The 11899-nt window shown below is 35.6% G+C and overlaps 1 protein-coding gene across 1 annotated transcript; it reads left to right on the forward strand.

Moving 5' to 3' along the window:
- Nucleotides 1-6003: 6003 nt before the first annotated feature.
- Nucleotides 6004-7005, forward strand: LOC131168506 (uncharacterized). Its single transcript, XM_058127989.1, has one exon. The coding sequence runs from the start codon at nucleotides 6244-6246 to the stop codon at nucleotides 6853-6855; it is 612 nt and encodes a 203-aa protein (XP_057983972.1). The 5' UTR covers nucleotides 6004-6243; the 3' UTR covers nucleotides 6856-7005.
- The last annotated feature ends 4894 nt before the right edge of the window (nucleotides 7006-11899 follow it).

The following is an 11899-nucleotide window of genomic DNA, read 5'->3' on the forward strand; positions in this document are numbered from 1 at the left end:
ATACAAATCACCTTTTAATCACTTTCCAATTTTAACGATTATATTTACCAATATTTTGATAGCATTTGGATTTAGATTTGAATTTGAATTAAATTTGTATAAGATATAATATAAAATTGTATTGAAATTCATCTAAATCCAAAGTTCAAATCTAAGGTCCGAAATTCATACACTCAAACGCAACAATAAATTTTTTATTTTAAATTTTTGAACCTCATATTTTTGAAAGATTGGAATACAAATCATATAAAATTATACTAAATTATATCCAAATTCATACAAATACATATTTTATTTTATTTATTCTATATAGGAAAGTATGGAACTATGTTTTAAAACTGCATTCAATACAAGAAAATATAAGATGGTGTAAAAGTTTAAATATTACGTATGGAGTGAATGAAAAATCTAGCAATAATTCTTTTCTTCCCGTTACTTTGTGTTTGGAGTTTGAAATTCAAATTTTAAAAAATTTTCATGTTTATAGATTTTTTTTTTTTTAAATACAGTATAAATTTGTATTGACTTTTGTTCAAATTTGATGCTTGAAATTCATACTTTTAAATACAGTTTTAAACTTTTATAAAACATACGAGCAAAGAGGGTGTAACAACCCAGAAAATTATAATGATTAAATAATTAGAAAAATAATAAATGGAATAGATAAATAAAGGATAAAGGGGAAAAAGGGAAAATTTTGGAAAGAAGAACAACAGACCTCATCGACGAATATACTGTCTTCGTCGACATGTGTTCTTCTAGAGATCGTCGACGAATTTTAGTCTCTCGTCAACAAAGAGATCCCGAGTGAGTGAATTTCGAATTTTAAGTTTCGTCGACGAACGCAATATCTCGTCGACGAAGTTCCGTCTGTGACTCGTCGATGAATCTTGTCTTCTTGTCGACGAGGCCACGTGGCAACCTCGAGTATAAAAGGAACTAGGGAAGCTTCTTGGCGAAGAAAACTTATTTTCCTCCGATTTTTTCTCTCTAAAACATCCTCTTTCCCTTCTCTTTTCAAATCCAGCCTGGATTCAACCCGAATCGACAAATAGAGACCACTACGGTGCTCTAAGGAAGATTTTCTACACATCTAGCAGAGCAAATTTCTAAATTGGGCTTTTCGGAAAACGCTCCAAAGTTGAGGTAAGGGTTAAGATTATTAGTTTTGGGGTTTTAAATGCTTATTTGAAGTTTATAGGTTGAAAAAAATGCATAAATAGTATATTATTATAGGCTTATCTGATTAAACTAAGGTTTTTGATTCAGGATTCGGGTGAGCGCTACAGGTATCTTTTCGAGATCCCTATTGGCGTAGTTCAAAAACACAGGTAAAGAGGAATATATATTAAACCATATTTTTATGAGTTAAATGGATAAATGGATTATGTTATGAATATATGTATATGTGTGTGGGTTTAAAATGTCAACCGTTTAAGTTATAATTTCTAAGCTTAGGGCTGCACCGCTTAAAATGTCAACCTATTGTGAGGGATCGTAGCAGTGGGCCCTCGCTCGATAGTGCTTGGCGTGCCAGCTCGTCGGCACCCCTGCTTAGAATTGGTGCAGCCCCTCATGTCCACCCGACGCTTAGTGTGGGGCTCTGTGCTGCCCTTTAAAGGAAAAAATTGCGTCTTTTCTACCACCAATTAGTTTTAGAAGAACCGATAGCGCTTGATCTTGACAAACGTAATGAAGTAATGCTTTCCACTTGTGGATGAAATTGTTGTTGGTCCCCATACATCTGAATGGACTAACTAAAGTCTCTCATTCTTTGGGGTACTGATGTTTGTTTGGAAAATGACTCTCTTCTGTTTCCCAAATATGCAATCCTCACATGTGTCAATCTTCACCGACAGTAAATCACTCAACTTACCCTTACATCACCCTGAGTCCCTTCTCACTTAGGTATCTGAGTCGTTGATGCCATAAGTTGCTATCATCATTTCCTGTAGCAACTGTAACAGACATGCATGTATCAGGAGTTACATAAAGAGTACCATTTTTCTTACCTCGAGCAATTGTTAATGCACCCTTTGAAATCTTCCATTCATCATCAATGAAAATGTGTTATATCCTTCATCTGCCAATTGACCGACTGAGATCAAATTCTTTCTCAAGTCTGGAATATACCTGACATCTCTCAGTTCCATACTGACCCATTCATTTTGATTTTCACTATCCCCTTACTGAGAATGTCGCAAGGTTGATCATTGCCCTAGATATACTTTACCGAAATTACCTAATGTATACTCCTCTAGGCAATCTCTACTGCTAGTGGCATGAAATGAAGCTCCAGAGTCTAATACCCAAGACTCCTTTTTGCTTTCCAAAGAACAAATCAGCAAATCATCATTTTCTAAAGTAACACTTGCTTCTGTCTTTGCTCTCGTCTCGTATTTTTTTTTTCTGACTTCTGCACTGGTTCTTATAATGACCAGTTTTTTCACAGTTTTAGCACTCAATAATTTTTGTGCTCTGGGAATCTGTGTCCTGAAAACCTCAGAGATTTTTGGATTTAGATAGTCTGGGCCTAGATCTGCCGCGGTTGTTTGATCGTCCATGTCTTTTTCCTCTGCCTCGACTTTTCATGTTCAAGGCTGAACTCGAAGTGTAGCCATGGTTAGACTGCATTCTCATTTCCTCCGTAAAAATCACGCTGACGATCTCATAGTATACAAAGTTTAATTTTCCTGTGGAGCTACTGATTGCAGTAACAACACTATTCCAACTTTCAAGCAACTGACTGAGAATCAATAGGGCCCAAATCTAATTATTAAATGCTATCCCAACTGAGGCGAGTTGATCCGAAAACTCGTTTAAATTATTCAAATGACTGCTAAAACTTTCACCCACAGACATGCTCATAGTAAATAATCTTTTCATATGATGTACTTTGTTAGCAGCTCAAGGCTGCTCATACATATTAGAGAGCGCATCCATCAAAGACTTGGTGGATGATATATGCTTGATATTGAATGCCACACACTTTGACAACATCATTTTGATGGCTCCGAAAGCTTTTCGATCAAGCAACTCCCACTCGTCCTCTTTCATAGATGCTAGCTTACCCTTCAATGGTAAGTGTAATTCATTCCCAAACAAATAATTTTCTATTTGCATCTTCTAGAAACCGAAATTGTTGCCATTGAACATTTTGATTTTTGAGCTCTTTTCGTTCGACATCTCGATTTACTGATCTAGAGATGGAATTAACTTAAATGGACAATACGGTTGGATCCGGAACGGTCGAAAACCTTAAAAATAGTTCAACTCGTTTGAAAAACGAACCCAAATCGACTCCGAAAAGCTCGATCAAAGTGCAGGTCAAGCTTGGTAAACGCAGATGTGGTAGTGAGACCCACCTGTTGACGTGGCATTAGGGCCCACCTGCTAGTGTGTCAGATGACGTGGCGCTAACTCAGCGCTGTTGACGTGGTCAAGTTTTGAGGCGGCGGGTCGGGGACCGGTTCCGGGTTGGGTTTCCTGGTCGGTGTCAGGTTTTCGGGTCGGGCTGAGATGGTTCGGGCAAGGAGGTCGAGTGGGCGAGCGTGAGCGTCAGGTCACCGGCGCGTGCTCGACGCGTGGGGAGGCGTCCTGCTCCGGCGAGGCGCGTGTAGCTTCGTCTGAGCTCCTTTCGAGCTTCGGTTCACACGTTTGGCTTCGTCTTAGTGAGGTGAAGTTGATGGTGGCCTCAAAAAATAATTTCGAGCCACTGGATAGAGCTCTGTTTTTGGTGTACAACTGCGATCTGGCTTTTCCTACTCTAACCGAGCTCTGATACCACTTGTTAGGACCCTGTGAGCAATCATAAAATTATGGACACCAGAAATTTACGTGGTTCGATCAATATCGACTTACGTCCACAGAGCACACCACAAATTCACTAAAATCGCCGAAAAATATAACTCTCTTCTTCCTCTCACTCTCTTCCTCCTCTCCTTCTTCTCTCTGCTCTTTGTGCCTTTCTTGTACATCTTACAACCCTCCACAACTCTCTATTTATAGGGCTGATAATTAATTACAATTTAATACAATAAATCAGAAATTGAGAGGTTACAATCATGGAGATAAATGGAGATAAATGACAACTTGCACAACTTGCAAAAAACGCGTTTCCAGCTCATTATCTCCAGCTACGTCTCCTGGTTCCAGCTACAACAGGATTTTGGACCTTAGAGTTGGTATTGGGTACTTCTGGATGAATTTGAATACAATTTTATATTATATCACATCCAAATTTAGAAAAATATCGAAACCAAATCTCATTCTTAAACAAAGGTATGTTTTAATTGTTTTATATTATTACTTAAGTTTGAGGGTAAAAGCTTTTTCTCCGCAGTGGATTGTTTTTCCTTTTCTTTTTTTTTTTTTCTCTAGAAATGTTAGTGACACTAAAAAAATCCCTGATATTTTGCATTTATTTTCAAAATATTGAATAATAATTTTATCTTTTGAGTTTTACTTGCTAGATTAAAAGCAAACAAAAAATGGAGAGACAAATTCATCATCCCATTATGTCAAACATAGTTAAATATGTCATTTTATTATATAAGAAAAAATAATGGGGGCCACTAGTGTTTCTTTAAGTGCCACTAATATCTCTCTTTCTCTCTTTTTTATTTAAATTTTTTATATTTGCTTGGTTAATGGCTTAGTTGGTGTGACATGTGTGACTTTTATTTTTATTTTTATTTTAAAGAAAAGGCGGTATCTATATTTTAAAATGTAAATGCGGGGAGAAGTCAACTTTTTTCCCTCCATAATATTTTTAATTTCATATTTTTTAAAATGATGAAGTTGAAAAAAATTCCCAAATTAAAGGAATAAGAAAGTACCTCAATTTCAAAGGCTATGAGTACTAGGGATAGGAAATTTTTAAGAATTTTAGGATACCAATTGATTAATTTATGACCTATTAAGTAATGTACAAGAGCCTACATTTTCTATAATTTTGTGAGTACGAGGAATGTAATTGTCTGCCAAAGAATGATATTATTCACTATTAATGTTTTACTCGTATTCTTGACTATTAATTTAATTTAATTAATAAGTCTTAAAATATTGGTGGAGGTCTAAAGCATTACTTGGTTGAAACTTTACTTTTTTTTTTTTTTTTTATTACATAAAAATTTCAGTCACCAATGAGTCCTTCAAACCCCCTGTTGCAGCGCTAGACTTACGGATCAGCATCCTCCGCCCACAGGTCTTACTAATCAGGGCAAAATCTGGATACGGACACGACTTTTATGCATCAGTGAAACGTTCAGCCAACCCAACCCCCGGGACATATCTCCATTACATTCACGATTCCCGCTAGCATTACTTGGGAAAAGTTTTACTTTATTTCATACTTGAGTTTGCTTGTGAATTTTTGAAAGTATTTGTAATTATGGTTAAACAGTTTGAATGAATAAATTTTAAAACTTTTTTTTTTATTTTTTTCCAAAATTTTCATAAATATTGAAAAAAAATTGATAAACTTCAAAAGCTTGAAGTATATAGAAATATTGACATGGGAATGGATAAATCTTAAAACATTGGTAGAGATTGAAAGCATTAATGGACAGAACTTACTATATTTAGTAATTCTAATGTAATTGTTTGAATAAATTAAAAAAATAAAATATTTTTTTAATTAGTATTTTATTTTTTATTTCAAAATTTTTACAAATATTGTAAAAATTATTCAACTTCGACAAGCTTGAAATTCCGGTGAAAGTGAAAAGCACTATTTGATAGGATTACTATCTCTACCTTATAATTGACTTGAGTCTAGAAATATTGAAAATTCTAATTCAATTGTTTAAATGAATCAAAATTTTTTTAATTTTTTATTATTTTATCAATTATTTTATTTATTTCAAAATTTCTATAAGTATTAGAAAAACAACAAATTTTAACTAGTTTGAAATCCAAAAGATTGATGGGATGAATTTTGAGGGATGGAGATTTAGAGTTTAAAAACAGTAGGGCCTACCATATATCTTTACCGTTTGGTTGTCCGTAGATTCTTGAAGTATTAGCAATTCTAATTCAATGGTTTGAATGGATTACAAATTTTAAAATTATATTTACTTTTATTTTGCTATAGTTTTTGTTTTTTTTGTTTTTTTGTTTTTATTTCGAGAATTTCACAAATATTGAAAAAGAATAAAAGATATATAGATCCATCTTCCTCTTTGATTGGAATCACATACAGAGAGCAGCCACGGTGAGCAGTGAAGACGAAAGAGCGAAGAGATGAACCACAAGAAGGGGCCAGCTCCGGGGAGGAGAGAGGAAGACGATGTGGAGGAACTGCTACGCGCCGCCGAGGACGAGATGCTTCTCAACCTCGCCCGCGACTCCCACATGTCCCGCGTCTCCCCCTCCTATCTCCACCCCGATCTGGATCGTCGATTCCGAGCCCTCAAATCCCCCTCTTCCTCTTCTTCGTCTCGGAAGGCAGCGCCAAAACCACCAGATCCGCCGCAACGGCCACCGGAAACAACCGTAGAGAAATCCGACGAGATGCGACGACCTCAAGAAGAGGACGACGATCTCTTGGCCAGATTCGTCGCTCTCAAGGCCTCGCTCCCCTCCTCATCTCCATCCACCGCCGAATCTCATCCGCGTTCCGGCGGATCGGGCGGTCCGGATCGGTTTGATCGGCCGCGCTCCGACAGCGACGATGCTGACGAGGATGAAGTTGCGAAGGTGATCCAGTGGGCCATCGATGCCGCTCGCCTTGATCCTTCTCCCCCCTCCGACGATGACGACGATCACAGTCGCGACCGCGACAGCGACAGCGACGATGAGTCCGATAGCGAAGATGAACAAGTCAGACGTGAGAAAGTGAAGAAAAATGTGTAATTTTTAATCCTCTTAGTAACTCTCATGTTATCTACTTGTATACAAAACGCGTTATTCATACACATTTTTGTGGTGCAGTGTTTATTTAGTTAAAAACATATTATTTTTGTAAATTATTATTTATTGAATTCAAGTATGTTTGAGCTACAATAGCTTGGATGGTAAATAGAGAGTAGGGCAAAAGACATTAATTTTCTATGAGATTTTGTGAAAAGATAATATATTTCTACAAGTTTCAAAAATTTAATGACTTTCCTTAAATTTATAAATCTTTCTTTAGATTTGTTAAAAGGATATAATTTTTTTCTCAAAAACTTATACTTTTACAAAATAGAAAAAGATGTTTGTTTTTTTTTGGTGAACTTAGTGGAGATTTTTAAAATTTTTAAAATTTTAGAAAAGATATTCGTCTTTACGAGAGATTAGAATATTTTGGCCTAAAGATTATATCAACACTTAATGTTGGTGTTTGTGAAATTTTATTACCAATTGCTTCATATCATTTCACATTAAATTATAATTTAAATTTATACAAATTTAATATTTGAATTTCAAGCTCTCAAAATATGGGACAAATGTTGAGTTAAATTTCAAAAGAAGGGGAGTCAATTTAACATTTCAAAATAGAACAATTTTTCGGATGTGTATGGAGAGGTAGGCTGTTGTTGAGTTGAATAATTGTTTATGAAAAATTTTAGTTACGACCCTAGATTGTACTTTCGTAGTAGACTCTTCTAACTTCTAAATTTTATAATATATATTAAGTTTATTGTAACATAAAGCGTTTGAAAAAAAAAAATACTATTATGGAATCTCCCAATATGATTAAATTCTCTTTTGATACAAAAAGGCAAACTTGACAACTAAAGTTAAAAAGAAAAAGTAAAGGTTTTTTTATTAAATAAAAAGTTTCTTTAATAAAATTATTTTTAGAAAGTCGTTTTAATAAAGTTACTTAGAATATATGCTCCATCATTGCAAGGAGATAAAGAAAAAAAATCTGAATTATAGTTCCTCGATAATTGAAGACACTCCAAAGTCTTCCGCTCTCCTCTATTTAAAGGAAAAGATAATTTAGAAGACAAGACCCTCTATTTAAAGGAAGACAATTCAGAAAACAAAGCACGCCAATAGATCACCGTCCTTTCTCCCTCTTTCTCTTACTAAATATTTGTATCTCTCTCTTCCTCCTACAAAATTTCTATCTTTGTATGAAGGGAAGTTTAAGGCTGAGAGCTTTTGCCAATTATAGTTTTGACATTTTGTAAGTTTAATACAAATTATTTTCCAAATCATTATCTGCATTGTTATTATTTTCCTACTTTGTTCATTAAGAAAATAGATAATGGTTTAAAAGATAATCTGTATTAAACTTATAGAATTTGTCGAAATTTCAATTGGTGAGAGCTCTTGTAACCTTGAGTTTCCATTCATGCAAAAATATAAATTTCGTAAGAGGGAAAGAGATATATAAGTATATAGTAAGAGAATGAGGGAGAAGGGAAAGTGATATATGTTGGCGTTAATCAAGGATCTCTACCAAATTCAATTTGCCTTATCTTCTAAATTTTCTTCCTTTAAATAAATGATAGAAAAGATCCTGGAATATTTTTAGTTGTCTATGAGCAGTAATTGAGATTCTTTTTCTTTTGTTTTCTTGCGATAATGGAGTGTATTTTAAAAGTAACTTTATGAGGGCAACTTTTTAAAAATAACTTTACTAAAACAACTTTTATTCTGTCAAAGAACTTTTACTTTTTCTTTTTAACTTTTACTACAAAGTTTGTTTGTTTGTTTGTTTTGTTTTTTTTTGTTGTGTCGAAAGAGAATCTAATCATATTGTGAGAGATTAATTCCATAACAATCGTTTTCATTGTCTTGGAGCAAAGATTTGTTAGATGAATAATTTGCCATTGATTCATTCAATATTTTCATAATTTATTTTGGAGATTTTGACTCTGCAAATTATGCCTGAATCTGTGCCTTGGATAGTAGAAACTCTATTTGGTCAATATTTTTGAAGTAAGAAGAATTTTGCTTGAACCGATCTTCCATAGCATTTTGGTTGAGATTGCTGAGCTTCATTTGCGTCCACCATTTAATTTTTTTTATCTTCCAAAATAAAGAATTTAATGGTCACTAATTGTTTTTTGATTGTATTCATATTCTAGCATAAGGTCCAAGTTATTAGGGGCAACTTAGGGACATGCAACTAGGGGTTGGAATAATAAATAATGAACATAGCATGATGATGAGTCCCTAAAATGCATGATTTTAGACCCTCACTTACCTTTGTTTATCCTCACTTTATTGTGTATTTACCCATTGTTATCCTTGTTCGGAGTTATACAAGGTTTGTTGGTCTTTTTAGGAAATACAGGTTAAAACCAAGGAATTAGGTATACAAGAAGCTAAAGGAGAAGTTGGGGACACACAAAGCTCAAATCAGATGCGCAACTTAAAAGAAAGGAAGTCTTTGTTCGACCAAGTGGTGCGACTAGCAACACCAGCTGGCAACCTAATCTTCCACTACAGACTCCGAAGTTCAGAATGAGATTGAAATGCTGCAAAGGTCAACCAAGTGATCGACCATGTAACGCTCAAGGGCGACCAGGGCGAGATACGGAGGTCTCATGAGCCCAGAATTACTGAGAGCATTTGTTAGCTTTACCGTGATCCCAAGAGGGGGGGGTGAATTGGTATTTTTAAAATCTATCCTGTAGGTATTCCTCCTAACAGCAGTATGTCCACAATCCTATGGTCAATTTAGTGCGAGTAATATCAAAAATTAAATAAAACAGTTTAATCAATTGCATAAGCACCAGAAAGCAGTAAAGAGAAGATTGACACACAAATATGTTATCGAGGTTCGGCCAACTGCCTACGTCCCTGCCTTAACTAACTAGCACAAGGATTATCACAATAAGTTGCTCACTTAAATAGGTGGAGCGGCACCTATACAAACTAGGTCAAATTATCATAGGACTGACCTACAACCTTTACCAATCCTTACCGGACTGGATTACCGCCCCCTCAGGACACGCCTGGAATCTCTCAAATATACAATCAAAAGGTACAATGTATGGGTGCTTTCATGTAAAGCAAATTTGTACCACTAATGCGCACAATATCATATACACCAAGATGATTTAATAATGTAAGCTCAGTATGGTCTAAGTAGTTTAACTCTCAAATATATTTTCTATCAGTGTTATATCTACGTGAGAGTGTCAACAAGCAATCTTTGTATTTTTAGATGTTCTCAATCAAGAAACTCAAACAAAGATATCATGCAATATTCAAATATCCCAAATAGCAGAGTATGTCAATCACGTGAATAGTGTATATGCTTGGTTTGCAAGATCTATGTAATCTTTGTATTTCAGCAAATGATGTAGATTTGAATGGATATTGCCACAAAGATTAATATAAAACACACAAATATCTTTTTACAAATATATCGATATGAATACCACAAGATATTTGAGTACGTTTGAAAATATTTTTGCAAGCCAAAAACAAATACAAACTTCCTAAGATATTGCAATGAGAATGCAACACTTTGAAGTTCAGTAAAATCTTCTTAGGATAGGCTTATGAGAAAAGCCCCCTAAGAATACTTAGGTAATGCTCTCGAGAAAAACGATTCAAACAATCAAAGAATGAGAGAGCAAAACCTCAAACCAATAACACTCAAATACACTTACAAATGATACTGAGATGAAGTAGGTAAGTTTGAGTGGATTTGGAAGTAGTATAAGCAGTAGGTGGTATTTAGCTTGAGAGAGAAATATGATTTTTGGTTTTTGCTAATCACTCTTAATTCTCCAAATGAAAGAGTATATATAGACATTCAAAAATATTTGACCGTTGGGGACCTATTAGGGATTGTTGAAAAAGTTTAATGACATTTTAACTAATTTAACCTTGTTTAAAAACCTTTAACCTTTGGTAAAAATGATGGCAACCCGAGAGATCCGGTCCACCAGAACAGGTTTCGGTCGACCAGGACACATATGCTTCGGTCGACCAGGTAAATATTGAACTAAGGGCTCGGTCGACTAGGAGAGGGCGATTTCTCAATTTTCCAAGGTTCGATCGACCAGGACATTTTGAACTACCTGGTTCGGTCGACCAGACTGCTGGGATTTCTCCCGAGGACCCTCCGGTCGACCAGGTAGTTGGAGTACAAAAGTAGTCGGTCGACTAGATGATCAAACTTTTGACCTAGGGAGGTTTCGGTCGACCAGGGCTTTTTGAACTACCTGGCCCAGTCGATCAGGTGGTCAAAATGTTGACCAAGGAGGGTTTCGGTCGACCGGAGCTTTTTGAACAATTCTAGTTCGGTCAATTAGGGCCTTGGTCAATCAGCTGACCCAGAGAGGTTTCGGTCGACCAGGCCAAAATGAACTGGCTTAGCTGGTCGACCGAAAGTGCACCATATGTGCATTTTAGTCCCGCTTCGAAACAAACAAGCCCTATTTAAGTGCTTAACAAACATATGTGTAAATGTGTGTCTTAGGGTCACTTGGGGTCCAATTTGAGGACACCGAAAAAATCCGATGTCGGTCGATCGAAGGTCGAGCGAAGGGTATACCCTATGGTTATGCTAAGGTCATTTTGTATTATGATTTGGTTTGAGCTTGCAAGATAAACCATGCATGTGTTGTGTGTGCTTATTACAAACCAAATGTCCTAATTACTATTACAGACCAAATAGACCACTAAATATATTAACTGGTCTTCAAGCTTTAAGCTTTCTAGTGCCATTGATGATATGCTAATATGAACCTGCACATGAACTAAATATTTATTAAATACAGGAGTATTTGTCATTATCAAAATCAGGCGTGACCTATAAGGTCAACAGCATTGACCAAGTGGTCGACTAAGAAACCTTGAGGGGCGACTATGTCGAGTTCTTGAGAATTCCTGAAGAACGAGATCCTGCAAGTCTCGACCATCAACTCGACCAGCAAGACCCCGAAGTGCTACTTAGTCGAGGACACAGAAGATTCAAATTCCTTATTTTTCGTGAGATTCG

Source organism: Malania oleifera, chromosome 11 (genome assembly GCF_029873635.1).
Source record: "Malania oleifera isolate guangnan ecotype guangnan chromosome 11, ASM2987363v1, whole genome shotgun sequence".
In the NCBI taxonomy this organism is placed as follows: Eukaryota; Viridiplantae; Streptophyta; class Magnoliopsida; order Santalales; family Ximeniaceae; genus Malania; species Malania oleifera.

Excerpts from the sequence above, each read along its gene's own strand:
- LOC131168506 (XM_058127989.1), top strand. The coding sequence starts at position 6,244 with ATGAACCACAAGAAGGGGCCAGCTCCGGGGAGGAGAGAGGAAGACGAT.